This window comes from Anolis sagrei, chromosome Y, assembly GCF_037176765.1.
Source record: "Anolis sagrei isolate rAnoSag1 chromosome Y, rAnoSag1.mat, whole genome shotgun sequence".
NCBI lineage: Eukaryota > Metazoa > Chordata > Lepidosauria > Squamata > Dactyloidae > Anolis > Anolis sagrei.
In genome coordinates, this window is record NC_090035.1 from 70,913,359 (window position 1) to 70,932,486 (window position 19,128).

Here is a 19,128-nt window from a genome sequence, read left to right on the forward strand (position 1 = left end):
GCACGGCTGGGTCTAGGAATTGGAGTGTTTTCTTCAGACTGACTGACAGGCTCCTGGAATCGGCTGTACTATTTTTGGAGGTATGCATTTGGCTATTCCGGGGGGCTGTTTTCTGCCCATACCTCAGGAGTTTCAAACTTTCTCTTATTCATTTTTCTCTGAGCCTTTTTAAACTACTAGCAGCCTCCACCATGGGACAGGTGAGGTGCAAAGGGCCTTGTTATTTTCTGAAGCCATCTTAGCAAATTCATTTTCCTCAAAGAATAATCTTGCTCTTTAGTTTACATAGCAAGTCTTTCCCCAGCAATTGAACTGGGCAGTTATGCATATATAGAAAACTGATGGTAACTTGCTAGCTGACTTTTTCTTCCTCTTTCTTTCTTGCTTAGGAAAGGATGTAGGCATTGATCTCCAGTGGCTCCCATGAGCTTTATGGCTTTCTGGGTTATGGTGCCACTGGGGTGGTAATAACTGATTTCTTCTGCTCTTATGTCTACTAAAAATGATTTTTCTTCTTCTTTGGGATCCTAAGGTTAGAACTCTTGACTGACTTGAGTCCTCTGGCCCTCTTCATTGGGGGCATTTGGCCAATCCAATGATTTTTTTTCTCTTCCCCTGGCTGCTCCTGTGACTCTTGATAGAAGGGCAGCTCTCTGGGTCTTCCTATTTGCTCCTGGTAGCCTTTTTCTCTTCCTCTCATCATCTGGGAAGTTTCTAATTCAATGCCCATGACTCTTTTACAGTTCGGACATTGATTCGGCTCAAGAAGCTGTCCTCTTTTCTGGCTCATACTTCACCCTCTGCTTCGCCCTCTTTTCCATTGCCTTAATGCCGCTGATAAGCAAATGGCTTGAGCCTTCATTTGTCACTGCTTATCTTCTCCTTTTGATCTCTATTCACAACCACTCAGCTGTTAGAAGCGAGTGGCTGTGAACTCAGGCGGCATAGAATCTGAGTCATCTATATCGTCTGATGGGGAAAGATTCAGGTATCTTCTATGTAGGGACACTGTGGTGTTGGAGGGCTATTCTGGTTTCTTGCTGATGCTGGCTGGAGGGCTGGATTTGCAGGACTTCTGCGGATCTCCCATCATCTCAGTAGAGTAGGGAGGTTAGGCATTTCTTCCTCAACAGAGTTGGGGCAGGATAGGAGATTTGATCTCATTTATTCCTGCCCAAAATATAGTTTTTCAAAACTTTTCTCAAAATCTGCTAACATGTACCCTAGCAGGGCTTTAAGCTTGCTTCTGAATGACCATCACATGTTTTAGACAAACAGACAACTAATACACAAAGGAGGGAAATGGTATGTGGGACCTAACCACACAGCATCTGAACTCTTTCATACAACATACAACATTGATTCACTCATACAGACAATCAATCATACAACAATGTACCTAGGCTTTTCCCAACCTTCTTTTCCTTTTTTTTCCTCTCTCTAGGCAGTCGGTTTCCCTTTCTGGCACACCCAAAAATCCCAAAAAGTCTACTCGGGACTGCCTTTTCCAGGTTAATTACTCCTGGGTTGGTCACTAGCAAACACAGCTATGACCTGTCCTGACGTCTACACTCTTCTAAATGTTCTTTTTTCACATTCATACTTGCCTGTCCGTCGTTTTCAGTCTCCTCTGGTGAAAGGAAAGAACCCCGTCAGGAGCAGCCACCCTGCTCCAAGCTTCAAGTGATCCCTGGCATCAAACAGAGACACCCCAGCTGGTAGGGTTCAGTTGTTGGTTGGACGCCGGCTTGGCTGACTCCTGAAGGCGTTCCCGATCTCAAAATCTCTCTCTTGGCTTCTCTCTCTCTTGACCTCCTTCAAATCTTCTGCCTGTTACTCCTGGACCTGGCTCGCCAAAATGAAATGGCAGGGAAATAGGTTTTGAGGAAAGGAGAGATAATTACCAAGAGACATCCTTTCTGGAGACAGAAAATACGGCTTTATTTATCCAGCTGGCGACTCTGGTGTGGACTCATGTCCCAAAAGTAAAACCAGAGCCCCGATCAAGGTGTGGACTGCCCTTTTATAGGTTTCAGAATCAAGCAGACAAAGAACATACTAGTACATACATCTTCATACAATCATCATCATCCCTACGTCATCCTGGCATCATAAGAATATCAGGTTCCAACCTCCAACATGCAAAAACATGTCTCTGTGTCTAGCTGAAACCAGAGCAAGCATGGAGTGTTCCTCCTCCCTCTTGGCTGTGCTTACAGTCATCCATCAAAGAGGCCCTCTGACAGGTCAAGAGGCTTCTTACTTAGAGGGGGCCTTCTCGTACCAGCCCGTGTCTTATCTCTCTTCTGGAATGCATACCCCCCTTCCTCTTCAGCCCCTTTTGGAGACAAGCAGCTTGCTTGCTGTTAGCATTCTGGCTACACAGAGGGAACTAGATTTTCCTATACATTTCAGTGCTTGGAAGGTACATATGATTTTATGCATAGATCAATCAATAAATATCTATATTTTCCCAATATCTCCTCATCACCACCTCCATACACCCCTGCAGCAGATGTGTTTGGCACCATGTTCTGTGACAATGCATACCATGAGTTAGAATGGAAACATAAAACTCCAAAATGTCTCAGGACCCAGGCCTTCCTAGTGGTAGTGATCCCTTTTCTCCCTAACAAGCCTTAATTAACCCAACCTGGGAGCCAGTTGGAGTTTCCAGCCAGTCTTGTTCCTTTGGGGAAAGCTGAGCTACCTTCCGAACCTTCTTGATTTTGCCATTGGAAGTATGTGGGGCAAACCCACAACCTACCTTGCCACAAGCCCTTGGTCTGTGCTGCGGAGAGGGGTAAGAGATGTCTTTGAATCTATTAATTTGAACTCACTGGAGGGGAGAAGACAACATTGAATAACTATTTTTAGAGAGGGTTGTTGTAGGGTTTTTTTGGGCTATATGGCCATGTTCTAGAGGCATTCTCTCCTGACGTTTCACCTGCATCTATGGCAAGCATCCTCAGAGGTAGCTCTCAGTGTAATGTGTTTGTTGCTGGTGAAGGGAATGTTTACATTCTGCACATGCTCAGATTTTTTGTTTTTCAAAATTGACATAGTGAGTTTCATCCTGTCTCTTTCTTTTGAGTAGATGGCTGGCTTTCCTAGCTTGCTCAAAGTCAAGACTGCAGAGGCAGAGGTCTCTTGTAGAGTCATGGGGCAGAATCTCTTTCTTATCCATTCAAAATTCTAGCTTTATGGGAAAGGGTCATTCTACTCCATATCCAGCAGGACTCATAAAATACTTTTGCCTCTCCTGAGCTGGATCTTTAGCAAGTGTAGGTGCCAGCTGGTGGATAAGTGGCATCCCTAAAGTTAGAGAGCTTGAACATTATAGGAATGGAAAGGAATACCTATCTGTTCCTTTAAACCAGGGGTCGGGACCCTTTGGGTGGGGGGGATCGCAAGGGGGTGCCAAAGAGGTTGACAAAGACCATCAGAAAACACAAGATTTTCTGTTGGTCATGGGTGTTGGTCATGGGTGTTCTTTGTGGGAAGTTTGGCCCAATTCTATTGTCGGTGGGTTTCAGAATGCTCTTTGTGTCATCTTATTTCCTGGTTTTGTGTGAAGCCAGGAAATTAGGCCACGCCTTAGATCTGACCTGTGTATATTTGAAACAAGGGCGAGGGTTGCAATGGAAATGGGAATAATGAAGGGAAGGGGTCAGCATAGATAGGAGGCGTGAAGGAAATAAACTGGCAGTTGGAATTTTGTTTCGTACCCCAATGTATGCTTTTGAATAAAGCCTACTTTGTTCGTGAGATTACTTCTTCTTTTTTTTGCCTGAAAGCTATTGATTGTAGGTAAATTATAAATCCCAGCAACTACAACTCCCAAATGTCAAGGTCTATTTTCCCCAAACGCCACCAGTGTTCACATTTGGGCATATTGAGTATTTGTGCCATGTTTGGTCCAGATCTATCATTGTTTGAGTCCATAGTACTCTCTCTGTTGGTGAACTACAACTCCAAAACTCAAGGTCAATGCCCACCAAACCCTTCCAGTATTTTCTGTTGGTCACGGGAGTTCTGTGTGCCAATTTTGGTCCAATTCTATCATTGATGGGGATCAGAATGCTCTTTGATTGTAGGAGAACTATAAATTCCAGCAACTATAACTCCCAAATGTCAAGGTCTATTTTCCCCAAACTCCACCAGTGTTCACATTTGGGCAGAGTGAGTATTTTTGCCAAGTTTGGTCCACATCCATTATTGTTTGAGTCCATAGTGCTCTCTCTGTTGGTGAACTACAACTCCCAAACTCAAGGTCGATGGCCACCAAATCCTTACAGTATTTTCTGTTGGTCATGGGAGCTCTGTGTGCCAAGATTGGTTCAATTCCATCACTGGTGGAGTTCACAATGCTCTTTGATTGTAGGTGAACTATAAATCCCAGCAACTACCACTCCCAAATGACAAAATCTATCAAACAATGGAAGTCACCACAACATGAGGAACGGTCTTAAGGGGTTGTAGCATTAGGAAGGTTGAGAACCACTCTTTTAAATCCTCCCCAATTCTGCTTACTTGCAGGTGGCAGATGAGAAAAGGGAGCCTTTGAAAAGCAAGGACAACAAAGGTTTGAATAGTGAACAATCATGTGGAAAGGTGAGTGTTTTTCTAACTCATAGCCTGGATCTGCCTAGTTGGTGGCCATACTTTGATAGCTATCTTTTCGAGTAAGACAAGTTTCAGAGCTCACTTTAGTTGTGAAGCCTCATTTTCCCACATAAAAGGATTGAGTGCCAACAGCCCCAAATGGACAGGAGTGTGATGCCACTTAATGAGATGGAGAAGAATGAAGCCATGCAGTAGTAGGCATCCAAGAACAACAGTCCATGTACTGCAAGCATTTGTTTTGCTGAATGCTAACCGTGGCCTCTGAATGAACAAGGGAGATCAGGGTTGCCTTCCTGGTTTGTTCAAGCTTGTTTCCACTTCTATTTCCAGGAAAAATCTTCAGATATGAAAATTAGGCACAGGGGGTGGATATGAAAAGGGCCTGTGTAAGAAGACTAAGCTAACACAGCGTTTTTCAACCTGGGGGCCGGAGCCCCTGGGGGGGTGTCGCCAAAGACCATCAGAAACACAATATTTTTTGATGGTCATGGGAGTTCTGTGTGGAAAGTTTGGCCCAATTCTATCATCGGTGGGGTTCAGAATAGTCTTTGAACTATAAATCCCAGCAACTACAACTCCCAAATGTCAAGGCCTAGTTTCCCCAAACTACACTAGTGTCCACATTTGGGCATACCGAGTATTTGTGCCAAGTTTGGTCCAGATCCATCATTGTTTAAATCCACGATGCTCTCTGGATGTAGGTGAACTACAACTCTAAAACACAAGGTCAATGCCCACCAAACCCTTCCAGTATTTTCTGTTTGTCATGGGAGTTCTGTGTACCAAGTTCGGTTCAATTCCATCATTGGTGGAGTTCAGAATGCTCTTTGATTGTAGGAGAACTATAAATCCCAGCAACTACAACTCCTAAATGACAAAATCAATCCCTCCCAATCCCACCAGTATTCAAATTTGGGTGTCAGGTATTTGTGCCGAATTTGGTCCAATGAATGAAAATAATCCTGCGTATCAAATATTTACATTACGATTTATAACAGTAGCAAAATTACAGTTATGAAGTAGCAACAAAAAAAAGTTATAGTTGGGGGTCATCACAACACGAGGAACTGTATTAAGAAGTCGCGGCATTAGGAAGCTGGAGAACCATTGATCTAATCCAAACATTGCTTGATATTGAAGGTAGGTGTGCCAGGCAAGGGACCATCCCAAGCCCCAAATGAAATATTAATTACCTTGATGCGCAATGATAATAAATTATTATTATTATTATTATTATTATTAATAACAACAATAATAATAAAGCCATTAGAATCAATGCCATCAAAGCCTGAATTGAAAAGTCGATGACAGATCCAAAATGTAGACTCTGCAAGGAAGCAGATGAAACAATAGATCACATCCTCAGCTGCTGCAAGAAGATCGCACAGACAGACTACAAGCAGAGGCACAACACCTTTGCTCAGATAATTAATTGGAACTTGTGCCACAAATACCATCTGCCTGTGACAAAAACCTGGTGGGACCACAAGCTGGAAAAAGTTACAGAGAATGAACACGTCAAGCTACTCTGGGACAATACTCCTGACCTCACAATTGTGTTAAAAAAACAAAGTATGGATTGTTGATGTTGCAATCCCAGGTGACAGCAGGATTGAAGAGAAACAACTGGAAACACTGATATGAGGATTTATAGATCGAACTGCAAAGACTCTGGCACAAGCCAGTAAAGGTCCCAGTGGTGATCGGCACACTGGGTACAGTGCCTAAAGACCTTGGCCTGCACTTAAACACAATCGGAGCTGACAAAATTACCATCTGCCAGCTGCAGAAGGCCACCTTACTGGGATCTGCACGCATTATTCGTGGATACATCGCACAGTCCTAGACACTTGGGAAGTGTCCAACATGTGATCCAATACAACAGCCAGCAGAGTGTCTGCTGCGGACTCATCTTGTTGTGTTTCAAATAATAATAATAATACCTTGGTCTTTTCCCAACATGGGACCCAAGATAACCCATCACAGAAACAACACAGCTTTAAAAATATGATAATGCTATTGCAACTATTGTACTTTGTGTGGCTGCTTCAGGTGTCACTCCATCCAATTTCTCTCCATGCAGTGGTGGCCAATAGAGCAAGGAACACTCACTGTTGGGAAGGAAGCTGGTGACTTCTACAGTATTTGCTGTTAACCTCTGTCTTCTTACATCTGTCTTGCAGAAGAAAAAGATCCCAGGAAGCAATGAAAAAGAATTGACATCTGAGAAGCTGGGGGCCATCTGTCCCAGGACTCTTCCAGAAGCCCCTCTGCAGAGAGGTAAGGAGTAGAAGGCAGAAAAGGGTATTCAGGGATGGCAGATTTCAGGATGAATAAAAAGTGGAGATATGTTGGGAATGTTGAGAAGACTGCCTTGCAATGGAGCAGTGATTCTCAACCTGTGGGTCCCAGATGTTTTGGCCTTCAAGTCCCAGAAATCCTAAACTGGCTGGGATTTTTGGGAGTTGTAGGCCAAAACATCTGGAGACCCACAGGTTGGGAACCACTGCAATGGAGGGTAAAAAGACTCATTTCATGTTTCCATTTGGATTCAACCTCTCCTCTCTTGGATGTCTGGGGGGAAAAAAACATCAAGGTAAAAATGAAGGCACTGACTAATTGCACAAAGTGTAAGCGAGTCAAATTGCACAACTACCGCACTTTTTCTCTCTGCCCTTTCCTCAGTTGTTCCTGCCTCAGAATCCCTCACTGAGGAACTGTCCCAAGCCATGCTGCGAATGAATATGGGCCTAGAGAGGGAATATGCTTACGACATCTTCAGCAGCATGATGGTGAGCTGGAAAAGGAGGAAGACAACAGCAGGAGGTTGTATACCGATCAGAGTTGTCCACTGATGGGGATTTTGGAATTGTTGTTTATCCGTTCAGTTGCTTCCAATCTTCATGACTTCATGGACCAGCCCACACCAGAGCTCCCTGTTGGCCATGGCCACCCCCAGCTCCTTCAAGGTCAAGCCAGTCATTTCAAGGATACATCCATCCATCTTGCACTTGGTCGGCCCCTCTTCCTTTTTCCTTCCATTTTCCCCAGCGTCATTGTCTTCTCTAAGCTTTCCTGTCTTCTCATGATGTGGCCAAAGTACTTCATCTTTGCCTATAATATCCTTCCCTTCAATGAGCAGTCGAGCTTTATTTCCTGGAGTATGGATTGGTTTGATCTTCTTGTGGTCCAAACCATTCCCATTGAGGTCCAAGCCAAGCCATTGGTTTGATCTTCTTGTGGTCCAACTGTAGTGTTTTTCCCCAACACCACAGTTCAAAAGTGTCTATTTGATGGGGAGGAGGCCATTCTAAAACCCCAAGGAAGGAAACAGTTGAATTTCCATGCTGGAGGGTGGCTGTTATCACAGGACTGAAGCAGTTTTCCACTTTCTGGAATTTTTGGATCTCCTAATTCCCGGAAGCCTCAGCAATGTGGTTTTGTGAATGATGGGAGTTGCAACCCAAAATCCCAGAGGATGGGTATCTTATTGATCAAGTTGCTCACTGTGTATTCATTGCTCAGGAGCAGTCATGGGAGGCGGAGGGCCTTAGATTAAGTACTCTTTGTGGAAATATTCATTCTGGTCTAGTTCCAAAATTTGCAAAATAGAAACGGCAGAAGTTGGCCATAGGGTTGCCCTAGAAGACCTGGAAATTCCTAGAGAAACCAAATTAACCAAATCCATGCTAAATCAGATCTGCAGAAGTCAAACCCACAAATACAGATTAGCATGACTTGCTAATCATGCAACCCCATGTTGCAAATTTGGCAACTGTACCAAAACAAAGTACAGATTTCATTGGCCTCAAAGTGGTTAACTTTGTCTGACATAGAGGAATAGGCAAAGGGGACGTATGTCTAGGCCAGAAACGGTGATGGCTTTGAAGAGGTGTGTACAAGATGCCAAAGATGAACCTTGGGGTGTCTTGTCTTCTCCTCCCTCAGCAGAAGCAGCAATCGTATGCCTTCCAAGCCTTTGACTTGCCACGCTCCATCACGCCGGAGATGCGTGCCCTTGTCATCGACTGGCTGGTGCAAGTTCATGTAGGTATTGGCAAAATTGCCCATCCAAATGGGGTTGCTGGATCCCTGAGTCTCCAGGTTTCCTGAGTTTTCCCAAGGTGGGAGACGAGGGTACACATTCCCCAGTTTCTGTTCCAGGGGAGAGGAAAGGGCTGTGTGCCAATCTGCAGCTAAGGCAACAGAGCAACACCTTCTAACAATATGAGTTCAAAGTACAGTCTTCTACTTTCTATGGGGTTAGAGGCACAGGACCCCTCACAAAACCCAGGGGGAAAAATCCACTAAAAATGTTCTATTTTAACATTGGAGAATTCTTCTCTCTCTAGGTCCTCTTCCAACTATATGAGTTTAAACAATAATATAAAATATAATAATAATAATAATAATAATAATAATAATAATAGCAGCTAAGGTAAAGGTAGTCCCCTGACATTAAGTCCAGTCATGTCTGACTCTGGGGTGTGATGCTCATCTCCATTTCTAAGCCGAAGAGCCAGCCTTGTCCATAGACACCTCCAAGATCATATGGCCAGCATGACTGCATGGAGCGCCATTACCTTAATAATGCATAATAATATAATTGTAATTCCATCTTTGTGCTTGGCAGAATGGGGTAGAACTGAATCTCCTTTGGGGTGCTTTCCAACTGTAGTACAGGTAAAGGTTTCCCTTTGACATTAAGTCTAGTTGTCTCTGACTCTGAGGGGTGGTGCTCATCTCCATTTCTAAGCCAAAGAGCCGGCATTGTCCGTAGACACCTCCAAGGTCATGTGGCCGGCATGACTTCATGGAGCAGCATTACCTTCCTGCTGGAGCGGTTCCTATTGATGTACTCACATTTGTATGTTTTCAAACTGCTAGGTTGGCAGAAGCTGGGCCTAGCAGCGGGAGCTCACCCTGCTCTCAGGATTCGAACTGCCAACCTTTTGGTCAGCAAGTTCAGCAGCTCAGCAGTTTAACCCGCTGTGCCACTGGGGGGAGGGGGGCCTTGTCCCAACTGCATGAGTCTTATTGTTATTGTTGTTATTGTTATTATTAAAATATTATTAATAATAACACTAATAATAATAATAAATGATAGGTAAAGGTAAAATTTTCCACTGACATTGAGTCTAGTTGTGTCCAACTCTGGGGAATGGTGCTCATCTCCATTTCTACACCGAAGAGCTGGCATTGTCCGTAGACACCTCCTAGGTCACTTAGCCGGCATGACTGCATGGAGCAACGTTACCTTCCCGCTGAAGTGGTACCTATTGATCTATTCACATTTGCATGTTTTAAAACTGCTAGGTTGACAGAAGCTGGGGCTAACAGTGGCAGCTCACCCCAGTGCCCGGATTCAAACCTCCAATGTTTCGGTCAGCAAGTTCAGCAGCTCAGCGCTTTAATCTGCTGCACCACCAGGGGGATATAATGGATTGAATAATATAATACTTCCATCTTTCTGCTTGGCAGACCACTGAAAGCTGACTATAGAATCACACTGTAGAACCCTAGAGATTCCCAGACTGAAATGAGTAATCAAATCTGCAAATGTCAGATCTTTAAATGTGGAGGGGCAACCATGTAAACAGAGCATCAATTGAGTTGAGGCTCAGTTTATTCAACTAAAGTCGGGAGGAGAGGGCTGAATTTTGGCCTTCCCAGTAGGCTCAGGCAAAAGCAAATTGCTGCAGCCTTTCCTAGCTTGTGTTTTCTTCCTCCATAATAACTTCGCTTGGGATTCTGGAAAGCATGCTGCCCTCTTAAGGTCCGTTGTTGGGTGAGGGAAGGGGGGTGATGCAAGACCAACCTGACCCCATGCTCTTCTGCCTATGTCACTGTCCCCAACCTGGACTTCTTCCCCTACCAGGACTATTTTTGTCTGTCTGATGAGACACTCTACCTGACAGTCTACCTGATGAATGCCTACATGAAAGCAGGCAAGGTGCGCATCCTCAGCCTTCAGCTCCTGGGCATTGCTTGCCTCTTTGTGGCCTGCAAGGTGGAAGACAGCACTTGCCCAGAGGTAAGGAGACAGCTGGGACTTTCCCCCTCTGAGGGCTTTGGGGGAAGGGAAACAGTGAAAGCCTTATTTGGGATGGCCCCTGTGTCTCAAATGTAGACACACACAGATACTGCATTAGCAGAAGCCTCCTCTCCCCAAGTGTGCCTTTCCTTCTTACCTGCAGGCGAACCAGTTGTGCTTCATGACACAGGACTCGTTCACCTGGAAGGAGCTGTTGCGCATGGAGCGCAAGATCTTGACCCGCCTGAAGTTTGAACTACATTATGCCAACCCTCTCCACCTGCTCCACTGGGTGGCAGAAGTGGCCCAATCCACCTTGGAGGTAAATATCAGTAGCCTTAAGGAGGATGGGGAACCGCTGAGCCCCATCCAAGGATCTTATGCCCTCCAACTGTCTCAGTTTGTTAGGGACAGTGCCAGTTAAGCCTCTGCTAACTAACTTTGCTCTCTGTCTCTACAACAGTGGTTCTCAACCTTCCCAATGTCGTGACCCTTTAATACAGTTCCTAATGTTGTGGTGACCCCCAACCATCAAAATATTTTCGTTGCTATTTCATAACTGGAATTTTGGTACTGTTATAAATGGTAATGTAAATATCTAATATGCAGGATGTGTTTTCATTCACTTGACCAAATTTGGCACAAATACCCGATACACCCAAATTTGAAAACTGGTGGATTTGTTGGAGGGGGAGGGTGGTTTTGTCATTTGGGAGTTGTAGTTGCTGGGATTATAGTTCACTTACAATCAAAGAGCATTCCGAACTCCACCAACAATGGAATTGAACCAAACTTGGCATACAGAACTCTCATGATCAACAGAAAATACTGGAAGGGTTTGGTGGGCATTGACCTTGAGTTTTGGTGTTGTAGTTCACCTGCATCCAGAGAGCCCTGTGGACTCAAACAATGATGGATCTGGACCAAACTTGCCACAAATACTCAGCATGCCCAAATGGGAACACTGGTGTAGTTTGGGAGAAATAGACCTTGACATTTCGGAGTTGTGGTTGCTGGGATATATAGTTCACTGAAAATCAAAGAGCATTCTAAACTCCACCAGCAATGGAATTGAACCAAACTTGGCACAAAGAACTCCCATGACCAACAGAAAATACTGGAAGGGTTTGGTGGGCATTGACCTTGAGTTTTGGAGTTGTAGTTCACCAACAGAGAGAGTACTATGGACTCAAACAATGATAGATCTGGACCAAACTTGCCACAAATACTCAACATGCCCAAATGTGAACACTGGTGGAATTTGGGGGAAATAGACTTTGACATTTGGGAGTTGTGGTTGCTGGGATTTATAGTTCACCGACAATCAAAGAGCATTCTGAACCCCACCAATGTTATCATTGGGCCAAACTTCCCACACAGAACCCCCGTGTTTTGAAGGGGCGCAAACCTCTCTCCAGCCTCGCTCACACTCCCTCGTCCTCCCATGCGCACCACGCTGCCATGCACCAAGCACGCCTGCTCTCCCCTCCACACAGAGTCTCAGAAACAGCCCTCCCCTTGGCTGAGAGGCCGGTCAATCACAGCAGAGGAGGGATTTTGCCAGGAGGATTCTCCGTCTGTTTCCAAAAAGGAAGAGACGAACAGGCGGAGAGATCTTCAGTCTTCTCTGCCAAAGGGGTTCCTCAGACCATCAGAAATATATGTTTTCTGAAAGTCTTTGGCAACTCTTCTGAAACCCCCTTGTGACCCCCCCCCCCCCAGGGACCCTGACTCCCAGGTTGAGAAATGCTGTTCTAGAGGATTGGGAACCCCTGAATTCCATCCAAGGATCCTTGTCCTCTAACTGTCTCAATTTGGCAGGAATAGTGGCAGTTTCTGCTGACCCACTTTGCCTCTGTCTCTACAGTGCCCCATTTTCTTTTTCGTCCTCTCACTTCTTTGCCCACATCTTACTTCAGCTGCTGCAACGTGAATTCAGTGTGTAGAAATGGTTAATTCAGTAATAGAGAAAAAGAGTCAGCGAGTGGAATCTTATTCTTGCCAGAAGGCTCCAGAAAAAGCAAATTGCTGCAGAATTTGCTCAGTTATCTGCTCTTCATCATCAATACCCATATTTACTCGAGTCTAATGCAACATTGAATCTAATGCTCACCTCAATTTCCAAAACCCTGAAACCAAAAAAAAAAAAAAAAAAAGTACTTGCTGCTGAATATAATGCATAGTGGCTAAAAGTGTGCTCTTTGTAATTTGGTGCACATTAGGTTGATGTGCGTATTTTGACCTGTATGGCCATGTTCCAGAAGCATTATTTCCTGAAATTTTTCAAACACATTTATGGCAGGCATCCTCAGAGGTTGTGAGGTTTGCACATTATTGTTGCTGGCTGCTTAGAATTCCTTCATTATAAACAACTAGCCGTCCCCTGGCACACGTTGCTGTGGCCCAGTCTGGTCATCTGGAAAATAAAGTAATGAGAAAGTGTTGGTTTCTAATATATGTAATTTCTTTCTGCTTGTGGGTAAACAATATTTGATAACGTTTTCTTGCCCTGGTGAAGGGAGTTGGACTGGGTGACCTTAAGTATTTTCTATTGGTCATAGGGGTTCTGTGTGGGAAGTTTGCCCCAATTCTAAGGTTCATGGGCTTCAGAATGCTCTTTGATTGTAGGTGAACTATAAATCCCAGTAACTACAACTCCCAAATGTCAAGGTCTATTTCCCCCAAACTCCATCTGTGTTCCCAGTTGGGCATATGGAATATTTGTACCAAGTTGGTCCAGATCCATCATTGTTTGAGTCTACAGTGCTCTCTGGATGTAGGTGTATTACAACTCCCAAACTCAAGGTCAATGCCCACCAAATCTTTCTAGTGTTTTCTGTTGGTCATGGGAGTCCTGTGTGTCATCTTTGGTTCAATTCCATCATTGGTGTAGTTCAGAATGCTCTTTGATTTTAGGTGAACTATAAATCCCAAGAACTACAACTCCCAAATGACAAAATCAAAAAATTTTGAGCGAAGGACATACATTGGGTTGTTAGGTGTTTGCTGTCCAAATTTGGTGTCAATTCATCCAGTGGTTTTTGAGTTCTGTTAATCCCACAAACGAACATTACATTTTTATTTATATAGATTGTGTTAGAACTTTCCAAAGCTTCCAGCAATGGAAAAGAAAATCTTGGGTGTATTTATGTTGTAGAATGAATCCACTTTAATTGGTTCAATGCTATGGAATCCTGGGAGCTGTGGTTTTACAAGGGTTTGAGCCTTCTCTGGTAAAAAATGCTAGTGCTTCACCAAACTACAAATCCGAGGATTGCATGGCATGGAGCCCTGGGCATTTAATTAGAGATGACGTCCTTCAAAGAGGAGCTCCAGGTACAACTCCTGAAGCAGCTTCCCCTTTTGCTTTGGATCGGCACTATGATTACTTTATGACACAAAGCATTATATTTGAGTAAATATGTTTATATTTGGTATTTCGACCCTAATCTAATGTTGCTTGACCACACAACACATCCTGGTTTGCATCTGTGAAATGTTGTGGGGTACCGGAGCCTACTACTGACTTGGGAAGAATTAACTCATTCTCCTTCCTCTACACCTGCCTTTCCAGGTACAGTACCTGGCCCGGTATTTCCTGGAGCTCTCTCTGATGGAGGTGGACTGTGTGCGTTTTGAGCCTGCTCAGCTGGCCCTGGCGGCCCTGCACTTGTCACAGCGCTTGCTTCTTCAGGAGGGGGGCACCAAGGAGATGCCCCAGGAAGGCTCCTGCAAACTCCACACATACAGGTAAGGGCTTGGGATCACACCCATGTTCCAATCTTGCCTCACCAGAGAGAGAAAGGGCAGTGCTTTGGCAGGCTTGGTGATAATGGCCACATTAAGGCAAACCTATCCTGGGGTTTCCAAAGACTAAGAGTGTGTGACTTGCCCAAGGTCACTCAATGGGTTTCCATGGCTAGAATCAGAGTCCAACACTCAAACTGCCACTGATTCTTCTAGAACAGCATTTCTCAACCTGGAGGTTGGGTTTCAGAGGGGTCACCAAAGACCATCAGAATAAACATATTTCTGATAGTCTTAGGCACCCCTTGGTAGAGAAGGCTGAAGATCTCTCCGCCTGTCTTTCTCTTCCTTTTTGGAAACAGACTGCCAATCCTCTCACCAAAAGCCCTCCTCCACTGTGATTGGTTGGCCTCTCAGCCAAAGGGAGGGCTATTTCTGAGACAAGCGGGGAGGGGAGAGCAGGTGTGCTCGGCGCATGGCAAGGTGGTGCACATGTGCTGGGTGAGGCTGAAGGGAGGCTTGTGTGTGCGAGTCCTTTCAAGGTATGGGGGTTTCATGTGAGAGGTATGGCCCAATTCTGTCATTGGTGGGATTCTGGATGCTCTTTGGTTGTAAGTGAACGATAAATGCCTGCAACTACAACTCCCAAATGGCAAGTCTATTTTCCACAAACTCCACTGATGTTCACATTTGGACATATTGAGAATTCGTGCCAAGATTGGTCCAGGACTATCATTGTTTGAGTCCACATAGCTCTCTGAATGTAGGTGAACTACAACTCCAAAATTCAAGGTCAATACCCACAACGCAAGCTTGTACCTGGGTTTCAACTATTTCGCTATTTCTAAAGTGTGATTTTTGCCGATGATTCCTCAATCAATTGGCAATCAACTTCATTTTAAATTCCCCACGTTGAGACAGGTAACGATGTCAAATTTCACATGTGATGGCAGTCCTCCATTGTCCACTTGTAAACATAACAATGATGTTGTTCTGGAGGGATGGGCAGTATAGATTCCTTTCTTCTGCCATTATCTTTTTGAGACCCAAGAGGAAGGAATGGCAATTTATATCTTTTTGTAATGTGATCTGACATCAAAAAGTACTTCCGTGAGGGAAAAAAAACCCAAATGATTTTTTTCATCAAAAGAAAAAAGGGGAGGAGACAGTGGGAGGAGAAATATGTCTCCTGTGTGATGGGAAGGCAAATGTGTGGCATAATGTAAAATAAACCATGTGTAGTTCACATTTGATCGGCCCACACACTGCCTTGCCAGAGATTGAAAATATGCCACACAGGTGAGCAATAAAGAAGAAGTAATTTATTTTTTGTAGTTCACTACAACCTACATACAGTGTGATCAGTTGCATCAACTCACATAATGTCCTTTTACAAGAGATTTAAAATGGCCTTTTTTTATTCATGTGGATACACTCCTTCAGTAACCCATGAAGTGAGAGCACACTCCAAACTCTCTCTCTCTGCTTCTCTCTCATTCTCTCTGCACCTGCATAGCTCAAGCTTGAACAAACATGTAACAGTAACCAAAAGTCCCGGGCTCAGCTATCTCCCTGCACATAGCTCGATCAATCAGCTTCAGTTGACACACACACACATACACACTGATTCCTTGCATGCTCCAACAAAATGGATAATTTCAAATGAAAGCGGAATGAGGGAAAAAGTGCGATGGGTGTAGAAAAATAATTCATTTAATTTCCAAATGGGGCAATGCAAAGCTCTCAATGTTTTATTTATCATGTGGGATGAGGTCTAACAAGACAACAATGAAGGAATTCATGACTCTTTCAGCTTATTATTACAATTCCCTGCAAAATCAGCATCCCTTATTTTCCTGTCATCTCACCTACTTTGATCCTTTTGCAGTGAGTCTGAGCTGTCTGCTGTGTATCCCTATATGGCCAAGGCTGCTTTGCGAGGACCCAACTCTCCCCTCTGTGCCACTTTCCTGAAATACTCCCGGCCTCAAAAGCTCTGCATCAGTACCAGCTTTGACATCACCGCCTCTGAATCTCTAAATCGCTGCCTGGGGAGCCCCATCCCATGAAGGAGTATTGCTTTATTATGATGCTGGTGCTGGGGTTGCATTATTTCACACTGTGTGGTGGAAGTCATTCCTGGCACCAATGAGTGGCATTAGACTAGAAACCCATCAGGATGGTCAAGTGTATAGAATTATGTTGCTGAGCAGTGTTTCTGTGCGTGTGTATGTCTTGTGCTCTCTATTTTCTACTATTCTTCTCTGTGCATGCACTATATGCCTTATTCTTCCTCTCTCTCTTTCTGCTTTAACTCTCACTCAATGCATTTTAGCAAAATTTTGCTCCGTGGGCAGGTTTCCCCTCCTTGCCCAATCCTGTCGAAATGACGCAAGACCTTTAAAAAAGAAAAGAATTGATGACCTGTAAGAAAACAGGGCTCTTCAAATGTCTAATAAAGTATATTATTCTCACTTTTGTGTATTCCCAATTCTTCTTGCTGGGTTTCTTTTAAATGTGCCAGAACTGGGTTGAGTTTAAGACGTCCTCAGGAGTCCATTTGGTGCCCATCGTTGATACACATGACTGCTAGGACATAAGCTCTGTGGGTAGTAAAGCAGATGGGACACAGCATAGAATCAGCCTAGACCATTTACAGATGGAGTATAACACACTGTTCCAGCCAATGATAGAAACAGCCCCCTAAACAACTAATTCTGATTGACCTCAGCTAGTATTTAGGAGCAAACTAATATATTTGAGGAAACACAAAGTTTGCAAACTTGGCATTCTGTTGAATGTTCTTTGACCAGTAGTTGGCCACTTTGAGTTCCACTGGTGTTGCCATAAGAAGGTCCTCCATTGTGCATGTGGCAGGGCCCAGGTTGCATTGCAGTAGGTGGTCAGTGGTTTGCTCTTCTCCACACTTGCATGTCGTGGGCTCCACTTTGTAGCCCCATTTCTTGAGGTTGGCTCTGCATCTCATGGTGCCAGAACACAGTCTGTTCAGTGCCTTCCAAGTTGCCCAGTTTTCTGTGTGCCCAGGAGGGAGTCTCTCATTTGGTATCAGCCATGGATTGAGGTGCTGGGTTTTAGCCTGCTGCTTTTGGACTCTGGCTTGCTGAGGTGTTCCTGCAAGTATCTCTTTGGACCTTAGAAAGCTATATCTTGATTTAAGGCCTTGGCGTGCTGGCTGATATCCAAACCGGGGATAAGCTGGGGATGTCACTGCTTTGGTCCTTCCATTATTGGCTGCTACTTCCTGGTGGATGCCAAGTGGTGCAATGCCGACTAGACCAGGGGTCCTCAAACTAAGGCCTGTGGGGGGAGGGGGGATATGGCCCTCCAAGGTCATTTGCCCGGCCCTCACTCAGGGTCAACCTAAGTCTGAAACTACTTGAAAGCATACAACAACAACAATCCTATCTCATCAGCCAAAAGCAGGCACACAGTTCCCATTGAAATACTAATAAGTTTATATTTGTTAAAATTGTTCTTCATTTTAATTATTGTATTGTTTTAAGTATTTTTTGCACTACAAATAAGATTTGTGCAGTGTGCATAGGAATTCATGTTTTTGCAGATTATAATCCGGCAGTGTAATTTCTCCAGTGGTGTAGGGCACAAACAGCTTGTGATAATGTGGCATGTCTCATTAAGAGCCACATCCACAATAATTATATTATTAGTTTATTGTTGTTGTTGTTGTCGTTGTTATTTATTCCTGCCTGAGAGATTGTGGGTTAGACTGTGTTGGGGGGCTGTGCAATCAGGGGCGGCTCTTCCATTACGCGAAGTAAGCGGTCGCAGAACACTTTTTTTGCAAGGGGCGCAGAGGCACCTCTGTAAATGCCCCTCGACCTTCCACTTGAGGAGCGCCCCCTCAGCTCACAACAGCCCTAGCAGTCCAGGGGGAGCCTCAGCTTTCTTGCCTCGCTGCTGGGCAATCCTCTTCCCAAAGGGGCCAGGCCCTTGAGTCTCGCCTAGCCCCTCTCGTTCCTGCTCCACCCGGCCACCGGGTGCGCGACCAGAGCTGGCGCTCAATCGTTCTCCACGTTCGATCCCTTCCCCGTGACCGGCTCCCTTTCCCGATCCCCCAGCGCTCCACCCGCCTCCTCTCCTCTCCCCAATCCGCGGGTGGGCCAAGGGGTGGAGCCGCCACGTCTGGCCCGCTTCGGGTCCGGAGGCGTGCCTGAAGACCCCAGCGTGCGCACCAAAAGTCGCCTCTTCTCTTGACTTTCTGTTCAGCCATTGGGACCAAGAGAGAGAGAGAGAGAGAAAGCCCCTCTGGCTGGAGGTATCTCCCACCTCCGCTCCCTCCTTTGTTTTTGCGCCTATCTTCAGGAAAGGTGGGCGTCTCCACCTCTCTCTCTCTCTCTCTCTCTCTCTTGGTCCCAATGGCTGAGGAGAAAGTCAGGAGAAGAGGTGACTTTTGGTGCACACGCCGGGGTCTTCAGGCACGCCTCCGGACCCAAAGCGGGGCAGGCAAGGGAGCAAATGCAGCAAGTGTAGTTACTGGGATGTATAGTTCACCTACAATCAAAGAGCATTCTGAACTCCACCAATGATGGCATTGAACCAAATATGGCACACAGAACTCCCACGGCGAACAGAAAATATGTATCAATGATTTGGGGGGGGGGGGCGTCAAAAATACTGTTTGCTTATCTTTGAAAATTACTTAGGGCCGCCTCTGTGTGCAATCCCTCCCCATGCGACCC

At 45.0% G+C, this 19,128-nt stretch overlaps 1 protein-coding gene across 1 annotated transcript; it reads left to right on the forward strand.

Moving 5' to 3' along the window:
* Positions 1 to 2,743: 2,743 nt before the first annotated feature.
* LOC132780578 (cyclin-P) lies at positions 2,744 to 16,671 on the forward strand. The gene is made up of 9 exons (XM_067461308.1): positions 2,744 to 2,803; positions 4,540 to 4,614; positions 6,810 to 6,906; positions 7,312 to 7,418; positions 8,575 to 8,673; positions 10,505 to 10,660; positions 10,824 to 10,982; positions 14,235 to 14,410; positions 16,296 to 16,671. Exons 1-9 carry the CDS (start codon positions 2,744 to 2,746, stop codon positions 16,474 to 16,476), a joined length of 1,110 nt encoding a protein of 369 aa, XP_067317409.1. The 3' UTR covers positions 16,477 to 16,671.
* The last annotated feature ends 2,457 nt before the right edge of the window (positions 16,672 to 19,128 follow it).